This window comes from Fulmarus glacialis, unplaced genomic scaffold, assembly GCF_000690835.1.
Source record: "Fulmarus glacialis isolate BGI_N327 unplaced genomic scaffold, ASM69083v1 scaffold21291, whole genome shotgun sequence".
Lineage (NCBI taxonomy): Eukaryota > Metazoa > Chordata > Aves > Procellariiformes > Procellariidae > Fulmarus > Fulmarus glacialis.
In genome coordinates, this window is record NW_009193707.1 from 9,049 (window position 1) to 30,089 (window position 21,041).

The window sequence follows — 21,041 nt, forward strand, 5'->3', positions numbered from 1 at the left end:
GTTATGAACAAGTCAACTGATACATTTGCTTACCTGCAGACACAAATCAGTTTGGGCATAAAACTAGCCATTGCTTTTAATAAGTGCATGAACAGATTCCCATTTACTTATGCAGGAATTACTTGTGTAAGCTCAGCTATTAATGGGGTCAGGGCTCATGCTTGTCTTTAGCTCTGGGTATTGGTGAGTCACCCATTGCAGAACTTGTGGGTTTGGGGGTTATTTTTACATATATATATATAAAATATCAAATATATTTGCACTGCTGTATGCTAGATTGTGTCATTTAAAAAATGTTTTCAAAACATTGGGTATCAAAGAAGCTATTAATTGTATTTTTTGTTAACTTCAGGAGTTTTTTGGTTCTGTCTTTGCTTTCTAGCTTAGGTGTTGCAGTGTTTTATGATGCAGGTGGACATAGGAGGCACTTGAAAATACATTTGTAGATAAAAATAGCTTGAAACCGCCTATGGAGCTCTCATAGCTTCTGTGCTCGGTTTTTAAACACTAAAGTTGTGCTCCTGTGTGGAGATAGTGGAACTACTACTTCTTAGTCTGCTGTATTTCAATACTTTGAAGTCTAGATTTCATCATAAGTCATCTTTACTATTAAGCTAAATTTCCCAGAAGAACTCAGTCTTAAATTTTAAAATTTATTTATATTTGTCTTTCAGCTTTACCAACAGGGCCGCTTATGCCAGCTGGGTAGTGAATTTTGTGAACTAGAAGTTTTTGCAAAGGTGCTACGAGCTTTAGATAAAAGGTAAGTATCTTAATATATCGGTAATTTTCACTTCAGCTCTTACCTTTTGATCTAAGTTTTGAATTTTGAAAATGTCTCTAATTTTCTTGGTCTTACTAGCCCATGTAATAACCATAAGAATATCTCGTTAGATTTACAGATGAACTTCTAAGTTACAATGTGTCTTTGTCTCAAAAACCCAAAAGGATCAGAACTTCTGTGTAAATGTACCAAGTCATCTGTTGGTTCCCAAAGTGCTTTCTTTATTATTACTGTGCAGTCAGTTGTCTAACCCCGTTGTCAGTGGTCTAACCACAGTAGGCAGCACCTCGCTCACTCACCCACCCAGTGGGATGGGGGAGAGAATTGGAAGGGTAAAAGTGTGAAAACTTGTGAGTTGACATAAAGACAATTTAATAATTAAAAAAAAACAAAACAAACAAACAAGAAAAAGAGAACAACAAAGAGAGAAGGGGGGAAAAAACCCACGAACAAGAAAAACAAGTGATGCAAAAACACCCGATTGCTTACCACCAACTGATCAATGCCCAATCCCTGAGCAGTGGCAGTCAAAATATTTGTTTCTTGCTGTTGTAGCAAATCCTAAGTGAAGGGTTATCAAGCGGATAGGATCACCGCAGTTTAAAGAGTTTTCCTGTCATTAAATATTCCAATTTGTGGTGTTATGCTCAGAACTTGACTTTTTTAGATCAGATTCTTTGTAACAAGAATAAGCTTTGAGTCTTTAGACATACCTCCCTCCCATTGTTTGCATGTGTGTGATGTTAATGGGTTCGTCACTGCTCATTTATCTGCAGTTTTATGGGAGTTGTGGCGTAAGGGTGGATTTGAGCCTTCCTCCCCCTTTAAGTTTTAGCTGAAAATGTTGTTTTCCAGTTTTAATATTGTGTGGGTAGCTTGTGTTTTGCTTACGCTGGAGGGTGTCCTTGTAAAGAACTTTGTGTACACTCACTTTATTTGTTGGATAATCCAACAACTGTAATCCATTAGCCTTAAGATTGACAATTATGCTTGTATTCATCTGGTTTTGGTTTGAGAGAGGGTTGGAATTATTTCTCTGAATCACTACTCATTTGAATTCATGGCACTCAAGAACCAACTGACTGCAGTGTTTTAAAAACTTCATGTGTAATCAAATCTTGTTTTCTTTTGTTTCAGACATCTGCTTCATCACTGTTTTCAGGCTTTGATGGACCATGGAGTAAAAGTTGCTTCTGTACTGGCCTATTCTTTCAGTAGACGGTGCTCCTACATAGCAGAATCGGATTCTGCTGTAAAAGAAAAAGCAATCCAGATTGGTTTTGTTTTAGGTAACTGGTGATGATAGGCTGTTTAAAGTATGATACTTTCTTTCATGCAAGTTTCAGTTTAGCTAATGCTAATTTTTTTTCATGTTAATGTCTGACTTCTTTTTAAAGAAATGTGTGGGTTTGGGATGTAATTTTTAGAAAACTACTTGGCGTCTTAAGAAAAATATATTGGATTTTAATATCTAAGATACATAGGCTTATCTTTGCTATTTTGAATATTTTAGATTTAAAATTTGTTTGCAGATGTGATGCTTAATGTTAAGACTGCATAATTTTAGTATTGGTAAGGATTTCTTGACAGAAAACTGTAGGCAAACTATGTAATACCAAAAAGTCATCTTCAGCTGAAGAAGAATTCTTCTACTCTTACATTTCGTCCTTTTCTGTCCAGGACTGGAGGGTTTAACCTTGACAGGATTCCTGTACAAAATATGTAGTTCTATGAAATTTTGTCAGAACTGTTTTGTGAAACAGAAAAAGGCTTCCTTTGCTCTCACTTTTTTCTTTTTTTCTCAAGTTGTTTAGCAATAACTTTCTATATTTTGGCACAGGGAATACTGAACTAATGTATTCCTGTCTTTATTTTTATTTGTAATGAAATATGAGATAAGTAGTCTTGTGAGGCTTGAGCAAATCCTTTTTCTCTTAAAAACGTGTTTTGCTGTTCACATTTCTGTTTGTTCTTGATTTTTTTTTTTTTTTTTCTTTTTTTTTCCTTCCCAGGGGGGTTCCTATCAGATGCAGGCTGGTACAGTGATGCTGAGAAGGTATTTCTTTCCTGCCTTCAGTTATGCACCCTTCATGATGAAATCCTTCATTGGTTTCGTGCCGTAGAATGTTGTGTAAGGTGAGCTGACCTTTACTTCCTGTATGTCTTACTGTGAAATACACATTAATATGTTACCAACTGCCTTGGAGCCATCAAGCTTCGGATGCTCCCTTTAGTATTCTGCTGCACCAACATACTTTCCTGGCTGTAGCTGAAGATCAGAAGGTGCTTGTTTTACACAAATCCCTGGGTTTTCAACTTGTAAACTGGCAGCACAGTTCAATGGTAAAAAACACCATTTTGCCTTTTTGCATAATGTATCTTAGGTAACGGGTGCTGGACAGTAAGAGTGATCCAGCACCTTGTTTTTTTCAAGGGTTTTTGCACGTGAAACAATGTTATGTGTTGGTGTTTGCTGAAGTTATATTTACTACAAGAAGAATTTGCCAAATCCAAACACAAAAGATATTAATACAGTTGGGCAGAAATAAAAGGAAAACATACCTTTCCTGATTCCAGATCCAATGAGTTCTCTTGCTCCATGCTGAGCTATGGGATTAGGTGAATACCTAGATGTCTGATTCTTGTGGACACCTTCAGCCACAGTTTAAACATTTGGAGAAGAATTTTTGCTTTTAGAAGGCATTTGCGTTTTGTACCTGCCTTGTTTCTTAAGGCCTGTGGTGGGGTCCATTGAGATTTAAATTCCATTCACAGAGGCTTCAAAGATATGACTCTTAGTTCTTAGTCGCTCTGCTCTTGCATCTGTGTGTCTAGATGTGTGCTGTACTGATGCCGTCTGCGGCAAGTAGCCAAGTTGTTTTCATTGGTAACACCATGACTGACCTCTTTTGCGTGCTATGGGTATATACACCTGTGTGTTAGTGAGCAGAGTTAAAACAGGATTTTTTTTTTAAGCTGCTGTAATGAACAACAAAGTATGTATCGTATTTATCTGAATATAGGGCAAAACTGGTTTTGGAAAGCGGCTCCAAAAAAACCCTGCATCTTGTTTATCGTTGGACAAATATGAAGAGTAAATAGGCTTTGCCAGTAGCTGCTTATTTTGTGTGCCAACCAAGGGCCGTGGCAACGGTTGCTGCTCTGCCTTGTTCTGCCCTGCCAGCTACCAGTGGCTTTCATTCCAGAAATAAGATGATGCCAGGAGAAGACTGGCACACAGACATCTTCCTAGAGCTGGGGAGTGATAGATATAGTACTCCTTTTAGTACTTGGTTCTCTGCCTTCTAATTAATCTAAAAAAAGTTCCCTAGTTGTATCAGGCTGTTTGGCAAGCTAGAGAAGTTGCCTTAAAAATAAACTCTCTCCCCATCTCCAAATAGAAGAAAAGAAGGTAAAGAGAGGGGAAAAAAGGTAACTCTTTCTCTGTTGGACAGCAGGGTATAGCCCACACAGTTGTGGAAAGAAGATTTTCATTTTGTGCTAGAAAAAATCATCCTATGTTAGGATGAACTCTTCTGAACTGGAGATGTTAATTCTGTTTGATAGAGTCAGCTGTTGTTCTTGTAATGAAAGCTGATGGCCTGCATAGAACATTAAGGCTCTTTGGGCAACAGTGTGAATGAGGAGACACTGCTTCATGTTCAGGTATCTCCCAAACAATCAAATAACAGCATCGTTCGGTTGGAAATACACCAAACAGAAAGAATTTAAAACACTTTCAGAAGTGCTAAGTATGTAAAATCTGAAAACCCTTTTGTGGTAGAGAGCAGTAATTATGCTTAGCTTCAAAGTCATGAGGCAGTAAGATAAACTTTTTGTTGTTACCATCTAATCCCTACTGTAGAATATTTTGTTCGTATCGCTTGCACTGTGCTTGCACTGAAGTTAGGTGGAGTTTTAAGAGAACAAAATTTAAGTCCAGCTTTTGAAAATATGACACTCTAAAAAGAAAAAAAAAAAAGGCTCTTCTTATTCTAAAAGCTAGAAAGTCTGATCTTGGGGATTTTAATATATTGCATTATTAATAGAATACAGTTTTTTAAAAAGTAAAGTTTTGTGTTGTTTAGACATGACTTGGTGTTTCTTTGTACTAGCAGTAGTAAATTATATGGAGAAACTTGAGAAAATTTGAAGACTTGAGATTTCTACAAGCTTGTATACTACTTTCCTGCACGTGTTGTGCTCTTTTTGGTTTGCTTTCTCCCATTATTATATGTTAAACATAAGGCACAAATATATATTACAAATACGTGGTTCTCCCACTTCATTGTTTTACATTTTGCTGATTCTTGGGTGTTTTCCTGATGTTTTCAGACTTCCTAAGCTGCTGTGTAACACTGTGTTTACTACATTTGTATTTTATTTGGGCGGGGGGGGGAAGTTATTCCCCAAAAGCTATTATTGCAGACATCAAAGAAGATTCATAGCGATTAGCATAAATGTCCTAAGGCATTTATTCTTCTTCTTGGCTTTATCTTCTAAAATTCCTTTGGATTAGTAAAGGATTTTTTGTTACTCAAAACTGGATCACATAAACTCCGCTTATCCTAGAGGATTGGGTTAGGTTTAGCTTGGTTTTTTGGTTGATTTCTTTGTTTTAGGACAGTATCACTGAAGCATCCAGATACTGGATATTATCTTTCCTAGGCGCTTAACTAACTTGCAGTACTGTCCCATGCCATTACATGGCATTTGGGCTTTGTATTTTTGATGTTGCATAGCAGCTCCCAATTGAATGGTGTAGGCAGAATAGTTTCCCTCTTTAGGGAAACTGTAATTGCTTAGTTTTTCTCTCTAGTTTCTTTCTTGTTGCTTGAATGTTAGATTTCTGCCTGTGACCAAGAACACAATGCACTTCTACGTCATGTTTAGTTCTCAGACCTTATTTAAGGAAGAATGTGGCTGTTGCGTTTTTCTTTCTGTTCTTGAGCCATGTTGCTGTGTTTCTCATTGGAAAGCTGGTGTTTGTTTATGTAGCTTGTTTCAGGGGGTTTTTTGGAAGGTTTTTTCTTTTGATCTTCTCTTTGTGTGGCTAATACACATCTGCTGTGTGCTTGCCTGCCAATCCCTTCTTGTGAAAATGTGAACTTTATTTCCTTTCTTGTTAGTGTTTGAGTTTCATGATACATTTCAATAGGAAAGTATAGGAGGAGGCTATGTTAGAGGCAGGCTGAATTTATAGCGCAAACTTACATGTATTACTCTGCTATTGCAGGAGGCATGGCTACAATAACTTATACATTTCTACTCAGGCTTAGAGAAGAGAAACGCTTGATCAAAAACCTCACTGTTCCTTCCTCCCCCCTTAACAGTTTATTGGAAGACCTATCATAATGTATCATAAAAGGTATAAAGTGCTGTACCTATATATTAGCTCACGTTTTCAAAGTTTTAGCATCTCTGCAATACAGCGTTATGTTCTGCTTCGCTTCGCGTTGTGTATTTCTCTTCCTACGTTATGTTGTCCTTCTGATTTGCAAAGGCTTGCCTGATGTTTTTCAATCTCTATTACTCATTGTCTAATAACAGATTTCCAGGAGGGACAATGGAGGTTAATTTACCAAAATTTCATGTGTGCTAAATGGCAGGCATTTGCAACAGAGAAGGAACAGCTGTCTCTTCTTAGCCTGCAATGGGTAGGAATACAATTCTGCCCTTTAGGCTTGGAATATGATAACACACACATTTCTAATGTTTCTCTGTAAAGTAAATAAACATCTTACACTTACAAAAAAACTTTTTTACTTTTGTTTTAAATAGATGCCAGAAGCTAAAATTGGTACTTCTCTAGAGAAACAAGAGTATGTTTCAGTAGTGCTGTGTTTTATTGTCTGTATTTGGCTGTTGTTTCATGAAGCTTCTGTTAATCCTTCAGATGGAAAGGCAGCGGGTTAGGAGATGGGGCAAGGCGGGGGAGAGCTTTTTTAGAGTTGTTGTGAACTGGGTCAACAAAGTAGTCTTTTCTGGTGGTGCTAAGTTGGTGCTGGGTATCATGTCGAGTGGATGTGATTGGATCTCTTGTGAAGACACCCCCCCAAGCCCCCAAAACAAAAAATTCCCACTTATGAAGCACTGTGCTATTTAAGTTTGAGGGAAAAGTGCAGAGATGCATGAAAACTAGCTATGTCTGTACTTTATTCAGTGTCTGTTTCAGTTTACCGTACTTTGCAAAGAGGTAGAAGGGATTTAATACTGTACATTACAGGGTTTTGGAAATGGAATTTTATCAGTGTTGAGAAGAATGGGTTTTATGAAAAATAAAACAAAGCCACCACACCAAAGTGGTTCAAGCATTGGATATGTAAAACTGAATCAATATGTAAAATCATTTGACATTTCCAACAGTAAAAATTCTTGCCATGCAAGAGACAAAGCATGGTGTACTGAAACAATGTTCTGTAAATAGTTCTTCTGTATTACTGAATTCAGACAGTGCAGTCTTGTTGGGATGACAGCCTGGTTCTATTGTAAGTATAATACCAAATTGTAGATCCATGGTACTGCTGTATACTGAAATGGTTTATTCAGACACCGTTTAGAAGATCTCTTTGCATCTTCCTAAGGTTGCTGCATGTTCGAAATGGTAACTGTAAATATCACTTGGGAGAAGAAACATTCAAACTTGCTCAGTCTTACATGGACAAACTTGCAAAACATGGTCAGCAAGCAAACAAAGCGGCACTCTATGGGGAGCTGTGTGCACTGCTCTTTGCCAAGAGCCACTATGATGAGGTGAGTGGGATTTTGGTTTTGTTTTTCTTCAGAAAACTGGTTATGAAATCTGCTAGGATGTTCCATGGCTGGCTGATTATTCATGTTATCTTTCTAGCTAGAGTTCCTGATCTCTTTTGGTACCTGTGTGACAGTACCAGAGGAACACTTGATTTATCAACTTTTCTTTCTTTGTATTGTTCGGAGTTAGGCTGCAAGCTCTTAATGGTACTTTGACCAACACTAAGAAATGATGTGTGATAGATAACCAACACATACTACCAATCTATAAATGAAATATTATAAAAAGCTTATTTTAATAGGTAAAAACTAATAGCAGAACATAGGTAACAATTCTTTGCATCTATTTTATAGAAACCTGTGACTTAAGTGTAACCACTGTATAAACTGTGGTTTTCCATTAGCTCTTAAGTACACTGACCAGGAAGCTGTCCTACTCTGTGGGAACTGTGAAGATTACTTAAAGATTATAAAATACCTTTTTTTGTCTGTAAAAGATAATACAGTCATAATACATAGCTTAGGCTAGTATAAAATACTTACTTACACATTCAGCATTAACCTTAAGAGGGCTTTTTAAGTCTGTCTTTTAAGACTAAGCTGAACTAAAGCTGACTAAATTTTGTTACACATAAGCAATTAAACAAAATTTTTAAAATTTTGTAATGTAAATGACCAGTTTATTTTTCAGAGCCAAGTAATATTTTTCTTAATGTGCAACGTAGTGAAGTTCCAGCTTCATTATATTGGTAACTTTGTTCAACAGGCTTATAAATGGTGTATAGAAGCTATGAAGGAGATCACAGTTGGCCTGCCTGTAAAAGTAGTAGTGGATGTTTTACGACAAGCTTCAAAGGTGAATTTAAAATCTTCTACATTTCTTTTGTAACTAAATTACTACCAAGGATGGGTGAGGATAGGTAGTACCTCCAGAATACTTGGCCAGCCAGGTCCATTTCATGAGCCTCACGGCTTCTTATTTGTGTTTAATTGGTCCACCTCAGTCTCAGACCTGTGGGGGTTTTGGTTTTTTTCCTTCTTCCTGAAACTGAGTTACAGCTGTTCGAATGAACATCATGACAAAGTTAACCTGAGAGTATTCCATGAAAAGGTGGTCTGTTCCCCTGTTTCATCTAGACTAGGTACAGTACTAGCCCTTTAGGCATTTATGGCAGAATAAAATACAAGTTTATTAATGTTACCTGTGAACCTTTTCTTAAATAACTGAAAAGTCCTTTAGTAACCATGATGATACTATGAAATTAAAAATAGTAGTTAGCAGTTGGGCCAGTATCTGGAGGAGGTGAGTTCTGAGTATACACCTTTTCACATGCTTCATTTCAACCTGTTTAGGCTTGTGTTGTAAAACGTGAATTTAAGAAGGCTGAACAGCTGATAAAACATGCAGTATACCTTGCCCGGTAAGTAGCAGTCCAAAAAAAACCCTTTTAAAATTATGCTTAACTTGCCTCAATTTGTAATGTAAGTATGTTTCTACAGGGAGCATTTTGGAGCCAAGCACCCCAAATATTCTGATACGCTACTAGACTATGGATTTTACTTGCTCAACGTAGACAATATATGCCAATCTGTTGCAATCTATCAGGTATGCAGCAGGGCTAAATGTCTGTCTTCACGTTCTCTTGGTATTCATAATCTTTCAAATGTTTCTGCTGAAACTCACATACAGTTAATTTGTAGACATAGATAATAGTTGATTTAATTACTGCAATGCTTATTCTTTTAAAAAACAAAACAAAAACTACCCCCAGCTATGGCTTTTTGCTTCCCCCCTGCCTGACTCTTAAGTGGCTTTTATATATTTACTGCCTCAAGTATGTACAGGCCTGCAGAATTTCAGAGCCAGTAGATTTACTTTTTTTCCTTTTTTAACAGTGAGAGATTAATTAGGAGGTTTTTGTATTAACCGATGAAATGGTGTTCTTGTAACCCTTTCAGACAGCTCTTGATATCCGGCAGTCAGTATTTGGAGGTAAAAACATACATGTAGCTACAGCTCATGAAGACTTGGCTTACTCTTCATATGTTCACCAGTACAGCTCTGGAAAATTTGACAATGCGCTGTAAGTACAATTGTTTGAGGTGCTGGCAGCAAATTTAGTACAGTAAATGGAGACAAATCTTCTTAAATGATACAGACTTTCCCATTAGAATTTAAATGCCTCTGTTTATTGCATTAATGTTTCTATATTTTATCAGTCAGCTGCTAACTTACATATATGTATTTTGAATTTTTTATTTAAACTCTTTCAGATTCCATGCTGAACGTGCTATTGGCATTATAACTCACATTCTCCCAGAAGACCATCTTCTCTTGGCATCTTCAAAGAGAGTTAAAGGTAGTACCCTTAATTGCATTACTAGGACAGTTTGAAATCAGTCATTCAGATGTTTACGCAGTTCCCTAACAGAAGCAATGTAACTTGAGGGTTTTTTTCAAATGGAGGTCACTCCAGAATGTTCTCCAGAACACTCCTCAGTGTTCTCTGTCAACACACTTGCAAAGTACAAAAAAACTTATTTAAAACTTAGCCGGAAGACTTTTTTGTTGGCGGGGGCGGGGGGCAGGGCGGGAAAGTAAAAATACAGACTATAAAAATACATGTTGGGAGCTTGATATCTGGTCATACCTGTTTGAAGACAGTTTGTAATAAACACAAAGCCTGGCCAGATGTCTCCCAAGATATCTTGGGTAGATGGCTTTCTGCTGCCTACAGTTAACACCTGTTTGTGTTTAGAACACACAGTAATGTTGTGTGTTTCTCTCCTGTACTCAGCACTTATCCTGGAGGAGATTGCAATAGACTGTCACAACAAGGAAACTGAGCAGAGGTTACTTCAAGAAGCTCACGACTTACATCTGTCCTCACTCCAGTTAGCTAAAAAAGCCTTCGGGGAGTTTAATGTACAAACAGCAAAACACTATGGCAACCTTGGAAGACTGTATCAGTCCATGAGAAAGTTTAAGGTAAGATTATATTGATATAAAGGTCTTGACTTAAAATCTGCAAGACATCTATAAATCTGTCACAACAAATGATGATTTTCGATGTCCACAATTCATAACTTCAATTGGTAGTTTTATGGTTGGAAAACTTGTACTTTATAATTCATCTCTCCAAAGCTTTGTGCAAAAATAATTCATTAAGATGCACGATGCCTTCAGAGACAGGGTGACAGCAATTTTGATGACAAAAAGTGATACTATTTGCTGATCCACTTAACTAAGAATTTGGAGAACTTGACTTGGTTTTGGCTTTCTTACTTTTTGCCTTTTAGAAAATACTACAGACTGTTCGGCCACTACATAGTTATGTTTCTTTAAACCTTCCTTTTTTTTCCGCTTTTTATGGCATGTAAGTGCTGTCTAACTGACCTATGTGAATTTGATCCTTATAGGAAGCAGAAGAAATGCACATCAAGGCAATTCAGATTAAGGAGCAGCTTCTGGGTCAAGAAGATTATGAAGTTGCCCTCTCAGTGGGTCATCTAGCTTCTCTCTATAACTATGATATGAATCAATATGAAAATGCCGAAAAGCTTTATTTGAGATCCATAGCAATTGGTAGGTGATTCTTACAATGTGTGATTCTTACAAAACTTACATAGTAGTTTTAATACTACAGGAAACACTATTAAAAAGCATATTAAAGTTTTTAGTAAGTAACTTCAATGAAATACAAGATGTTTACTGTGTATGTGTTTTCAATCTAAATATAATGCTTTTCCTTGAATGTTCTCCCGGGGACTGAATTCTGGAGTTGTATTCTTTTCAGCGCTCCATCAGAATTCACTCTTGAAAGCATCTGGAAACTGACTAATTAAAAGCTTGGGTGTTAGTTTTCACTTTGGAGTTGTGGCTAGAACTTAAGTGCAGAATGTAGTTAAATTTTGAAAGAAATGGAAAACTATTGTGCCCATCAGCCTAACTATGCTCTCATTAAATATTTTTCTTGCCCATTATCATTTGCAGTGAACTTAATTCCACATCAAATGCATCTTTGGGCCATGCTGTAGCTCAATTTTGAGACAGACAATCTTACTTCATGCAGTTATGTACAGTGCGTTACAGAAAAACTATGATTTTAAAGTAGAAAACTGAAAAACAATGTCACTGTTTAGATTGAACTTGGAGTGAAATTGGGACACAAAATGACTGCTTTCTTTATATGACCGGTAGATTTTTATGCATGTAAAACTATAGGACAATTAAGGATCTGACTGTAGAGTTCCTAAGGACGAGTTAAATACCCTTAAAGGAAAAGGTAGATAGAATTCAAACCATCACCCAGGAAGCTTGCCTGTTGCTTGTGTTCTTGATTTACCGTAACAAAAAGGTTCCTGTTGTTGGTAAAAATGACGTGAGAAATAAGATGCAACATGTGGGTGGATTACCTTTTTAACTTTGTTTTCTTCTGGATTTCTTTAGGAAAGAAGCTTTTTGGTGAAGGATACAGTGGACTTGAATATGATTACAGAGGTCTCATTAAACTGTACAATTCCATTGGCAATTATGAGAAAGTTTTTGAATACCACAATATTTTGGCCAATTGGAACCGGTTGCGGGACCGGCAGTTCTCAGTTACAGATGCTCTGGAGGACGTAAGCACCAGCCCTCAATCCACTGAAGAAGTGGTCCAGTCTTTTCTGATGTCTCAGAATGTTGATGGACAGAGTAGCTAAGAACTTGGTCAATTAACCAGTTAAGGTTTTTTCCCCCAGGTTACAGGGGGAAAAGTCATACTGTGAAATCTAAACCATGTAGTTCTCTGGGGGCTGGAATTTGCGTTGAAACACTGGTCCAGTCTACTGAAGAGTGCCCATACGGATGAATGTGTGTTAAATTCTTATCAGCATGTGTATGGCATGTTTAGTTCGGCTCACATTTTTAACTTGGTATTCCTGAAAACCCCTTCTTTCTCTCTTCTTTCAAAAGAAGCTACTTTGCAGAAAGTCTGCAAGAAAACATTAAATAAAACTGTTTGAGTTCAAAAGAGTTGCATTCTTATTACGAATAGAAGGTTTCATTAAGAGCTTTCTTCTGATATATAGAAAGAACAAATGCTGTACTGTAAGAAGTTATATGAGAAAGGTCTTTCTACTGTATGCATTGTAGCGAAGTTAATCGTAAATATCAAGAAAAGGGAGGATGCCCTAGCCTTGGTTGCTGCCTTATGAAGAAAAGTGGCAAAGAACCACTTTGGAGAGCAACATACTCTTTGTGAACCATGACAGGTTGTTAAGCAAGTAACCACCGTATGTTGTTTCTAATATCCTGAACTGGACCAGTGTTCATCTATAAGTGATAGAAGATCCGGTAGACCAACAATCTTAGTTTTCTTTGGTACCAACCAGAGAGTGCTAATCTTCTGAACAGGACCAGGAAAATCAAAAGTGGACCAGCCTGCTAGAAACAGTTTTTGGACCAGTGGCTTTAATTTAATATTTCTGCCCCTGCATTCACTTCTACAGTAGAATTATTTCATTTAGATGTATGATCAGTGCAAAATTATATTCATGTGATAGATACAAAACTAGGAAGTGAACGTTCTTTAGCGGTTGCGATGGCATGTCTTTTACCTAGTAAGCTTATACAAGTATTAATGTCAATGCCACAAGCAAAAACTAGAAATGCTTAACTATTTGCTGCAGCCATCTTTTTTTCCTTTTTGAATGGGCTTACTCTAATAATTGAGGCAGTAACTTGTTTATACCAGTGAATAGTTTTGTATTACAATCCAGTTCAATTTTATGTTTCTGGAGAACACAACTTCTTGTACAGTTTGCAGGGGTCAGCGGAAAATGCCAAAAAGCACAACAGGTCTTTTTTGTGATGTTTCATTTCTACATTAAACAATAGTACAATCAGAAACCGATTCCTTTATATTAATTTAAAAAGCAGAAGTCAGCTGTAAAGATCCTTTAATAATGCCTATCTCACTAGCTTGTCTTAATTTTTCTTCTGTTGGGGGGCTGCTTGGTTGTGTGGTTTCTTGGTTTGCGTGGTTTTGGGGTTGTTTTTTTTTTGATGTTGAGGTAATACTCATTGGAAAGTCTGTGTAACATAGCAACTAGAAACAACTCACTGCTGTTACCTCAGTTCTTACAGCGGCACAAACAGTGCTCCTATGGTTAGGATTCCGTCAGTTTGGGGTTTTCTCCCTTCCCCCCTATTTTCAGGGGTTTGTAACTTGGCCGTGGAAGGTCAGTCCAGGCTGAGGCTCAGCCAGCACGGTTCCTATGGGGGCTGGACTGGATGTTTTCTCTGGGGTCTGTTTTTTAATTTGCTTATGAAGTTTGGGACAGGAAAAGCTGCTTGTTGGCCTTCAAGAAAGGGTGCAGAGAAGAAATAGAAATTTCGGACACGACTTTGAGCTTAACGGCTCTTTTAAGACCTGAAATTTTACAGGCCAATAGTTCATATACTGGTGCCTTCAAGTATATTTTTGGGGGAAAGGCTGAATAATACCAACTTTAAAATGCAGTTATGTAATTAGTGAATGCAGATTTAGTGATTGCATACTTAGAATATCTTCACTGATGTGAAAAGTATTTGCATTAAAAAAAACCCTGTGGTATTAAGACTTAGACTGCAGTATATCCTCAACGGCTGTTCAGTGAAAATCCAACTTAAAATTATGCGTGGATTTAAAATCTAATTTATTTATAGCAATTTTTGTTTATGACTGCTTTAGGTACTACAAAAAAATTCAGCTATCTACAAGGCAGAACATTTTTATTCCTGAGCGCCCATACAGCAGGGCACTGATGAATTATAAAGTTCTTAGGAGTTCTTTTCTTAAGTCCTATTAAAACTACTTAAAATTAAATGAAGTATGTAATACTAGCATCAGAACTTAGGCAGGGAAGGTGTGCTTAAAATTGTCCTGAAGAAGCTGTGTAATTTCTCTACTGCAGAAGTGTTTAAAAGCTTCAAACTGGGTACATGGATTTAAACTTACATTATCTGGAGATCATTTATTTGCTCAGGGTTTCCAGTCTTGAGTCTCCATTTCCAGCTTTGGACTGATGAGTCTCAAAGATCTCAAGGGTTTTTGTTTGGGATGAGGAGCATTGTTTGACTGACACCAGTGAAAGTGGTCTACATGAACCACTGCTGTTATTTCAGCTCTGCTTTGTGTATGTGTTTGATGGTTTGCCTTCCAGTTCGGGCAACCAGGAGAGCTTCCAACATGGGGCAGGTTAGGGAGGCGTGATGCTTCTGATACCCAAATGCATTAGATCAATTTGTTTAATCATAGCTTTATGTTCAACTCTTGCTGGGTGGATGTGCTTTCCTTCCCTTCCTAAAGGAAGGAAAGCATGTTACGTACTTTGGTGCATCAGCTTGTCTGGAAGGAATTAAAGTCCTAAAAGTCACCCAGAATTCTCTTTGATAACGGACGTTGGCCAAGAAATGCAACTTGGCCAAGAGTAGTTGCAGTGATCCTTGCAGGACTACTAGCATGCTTTTCGTGTGACTGAATTAAATCCTGACTTGACTCTGGGGTTGAACTTCTCATTGTAGCATCTCCGCAACTCCAGTCATGCCAAGGCACGTAAATTCTGGAGAAAGGTAGCTGTGGCTGATCGCTAAAATTGTTAAAGCACAGGAGGTTTGCAGAACAATTTCGCAGCTGCTTACAAAATGCTCTGTCACCTGCTCTGCATGCTGTGGCTTGGAACCCTCACCTAATGCTGTCCTTGCTGCAGATGTAATACTTATTCTCCACGTAATAACACAAAACTGACTTTTCTAGTTTTTGGTTCTGTATCTCCTAAATTGAGTTCTCAGAAGATGTCTGTATTGGCATCTGGAGACTATTTGAAATGTGGTGTTAGTCGTTATTACTGCTACTGTCTGCTGTTACAGTTTGTTTGATATTTTTGAGAAAGCGGGATGGCTTCCAATTGGAAGGTAAATGACTTGTTCCCCCATGCCAAAGTGGTTGGAGTAGATCTTGTAGTATTACTTGGGTATTTCATGACTTCTGCACCAGGCAGAGCTAACGGAGCAGAGGGTGTAACCCCTACGTTCTCCATACTGTGCGGTTTTCCAGTGCAGAACTTGCCAGCAGGGACTCTGCGCCTCCCTCTCCCCCTTAGAGGCAGAACTGGGGGATCCCCCTCCTCTCGTACCCCCAGAGCAGGTTTTCCATATGCGTCCGAATATACCAGGGATGGGGGCTGTACACTGGGAGAGCTCCTGCCCCTGTGACTCAAGTAGCCAGCTCTGAAACACCAGATAAGGTTAATTAATCGTTGGCATTTTATAGAGGCACGATGTGCCTACCGCTAGCTGAGCCGGTGCTGCTTGGTGCTGGCATTAAAAAGGGGAGACCTATGAGTGGAAATCCGGTGAAATGCATCTTCTGAGTTTTTCTTGAAGGTAAGTAATTTAATCACACCAGAGTAATGGGGTGCAAGTGGTGAGGACAGCGTCACCTTCAAGAAAATTATTTTAACTATTGTTTAAATTAAACCCTTAATATTTTATTTCCAGCATAATGTTGTTTGAATCCGTAATTTGTATGTCCTGTTTTATGCGAATGCTGCAGTTTGTAAAGAGAGGGAGGAAGGTGATGTCAGGATTCCTCCGCTGGTCTTGGGACCGGGGCTGTTCTGGATGACTTGTTACGGAGGGGAGAAGTACACAAAGATTTTAAGAGCTGACAAAGGGGGAAGGGCAAAGTTGCAGAAAGATATTTGAAAATAAATATATCTCTCAGCTACTTGAAGTAAAACAACTAGTGACTGTTTGGCCCCAAACAGTCGTTTGGTCACTTTTGTAGCGTGATATTAATTACAACCAGTAAGTGTCTGCCTCGGTGTCCTAGTCTTCATGTGCACTCTTTACTCTGTACCGATACCTATTGTTTAAGGCTTTTTTCTTTTTGCACACAGTTTTTGTTAAATAGTTTTAAAGGGTTTTTGTTGTCAAATTCTAACTTATTAGGACAACGATGTTCTTTTGTAACTTTAAAAATGAAGTTTTTCTTTAAATGTGCTGCAGTCTGGAATTTGCTAAAGGTGCCATTGTGCTGCTTCTCATGGTACAAAAAAATGCACATTTAACTTGATTTCCTTTTTATAGTCCTACGTACTGGTAGAGTACAAAAAGGAAAATGCAGCGTGCCTAAAACATGATTGAAGCTATTGACAAAAACTTTACTTAATTTATATGGATCGGATTTGACTTCGCAGGCTAGCAGCAAATAGCGTGGGGGAGATGCTGCTTTAAACGGAGATCCTTCACTCTGCTGCCTGTGCAGAAACGTTATTTTATCTAAAGGTCATTGTTTCCCTTTTTTCCCTATGTTTTATAATAACAAAATTACTGGCCAAATGTTAGTTGCAAATCTGACTCTTCGTTGTGGGTGTTTCCATGTTTGACACGACCAGCCTGTTGCACGTTGTGTTTCTTGGCCTTGCGAGGATTTCTGTGAGAAGCGGGGAAGAAATTTCCTTTACCCAGAAATAAACTAAACTACATAGGAAAAATTGGCGGCACTGGTAATGCTTTTGTCCCTAAATCTCAGGAATGTTTTAGGCAGTGAAACAGGTTTCCCTTCGGTGAGATAAAGGTGCGTGCTCTAGGGTCTTGTTTAACAATATTTCATTGCAATCCTAGGTATCTATAGCATGAGTGGCCTTAGTGGGTTTGTTGAAGTGCACATTTTTTTTTTCAAAAGTAAATTTTAAGATGAAAAAGATATATACTATATAAATATATAGAGATATTTAGAAACTTGGTTTGTGGTGCACAAGTTCAGTGTTGGATCGCTAAATAATTGTCGCAGGTACCATATGTGTAACTTTTTTCTTTTATGTATATTCCTTTATGGGAAGCAATGTTGCCATGGTAACTACAACTTTACAATTTCTTTACTACTTAATGATGTGAATGAACTCTACATTTTATTGAATATTACCAGGTTCAGTACTATTTTTATACTTTATTGAACTACAGGGGATTTTAATTTAATAGCATTTTAAAAAAGATGTTGCTTGAACTGTATAACTGTATAAATCGAACTACTTATATAAAAACCACCTCTAAACCAGAATCTCTGCCTGTAGTGCCACATTCATTTATGAGAGTATCTTGATCACTACTAGACTTTGAAGACCACCCTACTTGTCGTGTCAAGACTAACGTTTTGTATCCTCTTCTCACAGACTGCAGTGCCCGACATTATTTGTAACCATCAAACCATACTATGTTTGTAACCAGCATTGTGATATTCTGTAATTGTATTGCTAAAATGAAATATTGACCTAATAAATATAGTGTTCCTGCATTTTGAAGTATCTGCATTGAATTCAGTTAAAACTTTGCTTTCAACAAATAGCTGGCCTCTTGCTCCGCCTTACCCCCCCCCCGCCTTATCATAATGTGCGTAAAAGTGGTATTTAGCTGTCTCTACTTCTCAACACTAAGTTAGAGCAAGGCTAGAAGTTGAGTTGATCTGAACGCAGCTTCTGGGGCACTGAAGCTGGCCTGCAGCGGGTCTGCGTTCATTGTTTCCTCTGAGCTATTTTGCCAACATTAACCTTTATTCTGGTGAGCCCAGCCCTGGCGTGCGTCCAGGCTGGCTCCCTAGGGATGGAAGAGAATTGCACACCTCCTTGGAGTGAGTTAGCCCCCCTTGCTGTCAACTTCACTACTCTGTGCAGCGTGGGTCCCCAGGATGTTGCTGTTGGTTTAATTAACTAACCGTAGGGAGAGCAGGTCATGCATCAGTCTGCGAGCGTGTCCAGTTTACCCAGTTAACTTCAAAACCAGAGTAAATATTGGTTGGATAACTTCTGATACCATTACTGCCATTATTGCTGGAAGAAGCTGTACAAGGCTGACTAATTTTCCCTGAGCAAGATTATTTCGTTTCCATAAATCTCTGATGATACAGCTTTGGGGGAGCTTTCATTGTAGCTGGCCCCTTCGTTTTGTGTTTGATACTCTGTACTGTATATGGAGTTGTAAATGTGGTTGCCTTTTCACCTAGGATCTTCTGATACTCCAGCAGTTGAATTAAAAAGCAGAAGCACTTAATGAAACTAGGCTATAGGTTTTCATGGCTTTAGTTTTTTCTACTCTATTTATTTAAATGAGAATCTTTAGACAATGCACTTCGAAATAGATGAAGTGGTATTTATAGTTCAGTAATTTACACTAGACTACGTCAGTGTGGCAATGTCTGTGTCTGAAAATACCTCTAGCTGTTGGCAGTTGACTGTGTTGAGATTTTAAAACAAAAACAAAACCAGCCCTGCACACACCCAGGAGGAAGAATGTCCTACCCTTTCTGAGGGAGGAGGTTGTGCCCAGCAGCGTTGTGAACCCACCACCAGTTTTAAGCTGAAATGTCTTGAGTTGGAAAGAAGAGGTAGTTCTGGCTGCTTCCATGGACCAGACCCACTTTCCAGGCACGTACTCTCTAACAAGAGAGGGCTTGCATGGGGAGAGGTGCCATAGTTCTTTGGTTCTGTTTTTTTCCCCTTTTCAACTTGTCTTGTTGATAATTCGATTGACCATTTATGCAGATTTATCTGGAAACTTCCCTAAAAGCTCACTGCTGATGAAGACCTGTGTGGCTCCTCCAATCTCCAGCCACGTAAAAGCTCCTGGAAGGGGGCTGTATCCCGCTGTATCCCACTGTATCCCAGCTGCCCAGCGAGGCCCCGGGAGAAGGAGCAGGCAGGTTGCTGTTCCCTGCGTTCAGGAGTAGGTGGGTACGGTCTAGTTTCTTCTGGTCTGTGGAGCAGATCTGTAATGAGACTTCGGAGTGGCTCTTGTGTCTTGTAGTGGTGTCCAGAGGCAGGGAAACCCTTTTCCCAAGCCTCCACATTTCCCTGGAATGGGACAGTCAAGAGCATTTCCAGGAGAAAGCAAATGGCACAACGAAGTTGTTTCTGGTTCTTAATGGCACTTCTGAAGGCTCCTACCTTTGATACCCTACATGTGCCAGTTGCTCCATGTTCCTTGGGGACTTGCTGTAGCCCTTAATACTCAGATGCTCTTGTGGGTACAAAGTGAGGATGTTAACAGCGGCCTTTATGGGCAACTCACTGCAGATGGTGGTTGTGAGCTGCAGTGGTGATTGTCTGAGCCTGTTGGGTACCTGTGAAGTGTGAACCATGGAAGGGTGGGGGCCCTCGTTAGCTGTCAGACCTGGATCCTTCCTTGCTTGTTGGTCTTTTTTCTGCAGTCACAGCACAAAAGCATCTCGTGTGGCTGCCTATGCACAGGAAAGGTTGGAAATCAGCATTTCTAGGAGCTTTTATTTTTAAACCATCAGGTTTCTGAGTCATTTAAGTTTGTCTTCAGTTTGCCTGTAAATGACCTATGAACTTCCAGTTGTGCACTGGGCTCAGGCAGAGGTCTCTCCTCATTTCACAGGTCTGCGATTTCAGTTTTCAAAGGAAAAATGCCTTCGAACACTGCTCCAGCTGTTAGGAGGCCAAGTGCAACGGAAAGGTGCTGCACCCTGAGGAACCAGGTAAGGCCTCTGTGCCAGGTTCACCTTCTGTAAAAGAAGGATGACTCCAGAGGCGGTGAGGCTGAAGTCATCAGGGCTGTGGCAGTGCCTGTTGTGGTTGTGTAGCCTGATACATCATATCCACGCAAATTTAAATGGGTGAAAGATGCAAATTAAATGGGTGAAAGATGCAAGTCCCCGGGCGTCTGCGTGTGTTCCTGCAACTTTCTCAATTCTTTCCCTTTTCCCCAGGGAAACGTTGACATTTTGGGAGTGCTGAAGCCAAACTACCAAGCACAAACCAAAAGCAGGGGACTGAGTAAAAAGTCTATTCACTTCATTTGGTGTGAAGGAAGAACTAACAACAAAACCCCAAACTGTTCCTGCCCAGGTAAAGGTAACCTGGTGTTGAAAAGAGAGGTATGAGGCTGTACTGCTGATTTTTGGGGAGGTAACAAATCAAGCGGGGTAAAAGCTGCCTCCCAGTAATGACTTTCTTCCCCTGGTTAGCCTGTGTGAAGTCCGAAACCCTGACATCAGAAGGGACCGCGCTCTTCCTCACGCTGACGAAATGTGACCACAATTCCCCTAGAACTGGCTTGAGGCGAGCTGCTGGGGGGAGGCTGGTTTGTTTGTGGGTGGTCTGGGTTTTTTTAAGAATTGAGAGAAATGCTCCCTTGGACTTTCTGAGGCACAGGGAGCTCTTTCTGGCTGGCAGAAAGTCTAGTGCATCTCTGACAGGGATGGCTCCTGGCCGGGGGATGTCTGTCCCAGGGTGACCGGCTGCCACGAGGCATCACTGCTGCAGGGCCCTGGACAGCACAAGTTCTGCTTATTCCTGACATCTTTTGTTTCCCACTGAACAAAGTTTCTGCTTTCTATGGCACAAAATGTGTGCTTTACTATCCTGAACTTAACTGTGAATAGTGGCCTCTGCTTGCATCTCTTCAGGTTTGTGGTTTTGGGGGTAAGTGGGTTTTTGTGTCTTTCTTTTTTTCCTTTGG

General features: G+C 39.1%; 1 protein-coding gene across 1 annotated transcript; it reads left to right on the forward strand.

The window, feature by feature from the left end:
- Positions 1-674: 674 nt before the first annotated feature.
- APPBP2 (amyloid beta precursor protein (cytoplasmic tail) binding protein 2) lies at positions 675-13,423 on the forward strand. The gene is made up of 12 exons (XM_009587548.1): positions 675-763; positions 1,922-2,073; positions 2,797-2,920; positions 7,369-7,537; positions 8,304-8,393; positions 8,891-8,958; positions 9,038-9,143; positions 9,497-9,621; positions 9,812-9,897; positions 10,336-10,526; positions 10,958-11,123; positions 11,988-13,423. The coding sequence occupies exons 2-12, from the start codon at positions 1,953-1,955 to the stop codon at positions 12,239-12,241; spliced, it is 1,500 nt and encodes a 499-aa protein (XP_009585843.1). The 5' UTR covers positions 675-763; positions 1,922-1,952; the 3' UTR covers positions 12,242-13,423.
- The last annotated feature ends 7,618 nt before the right edge of the window (positions 13,424-21,041 follow it).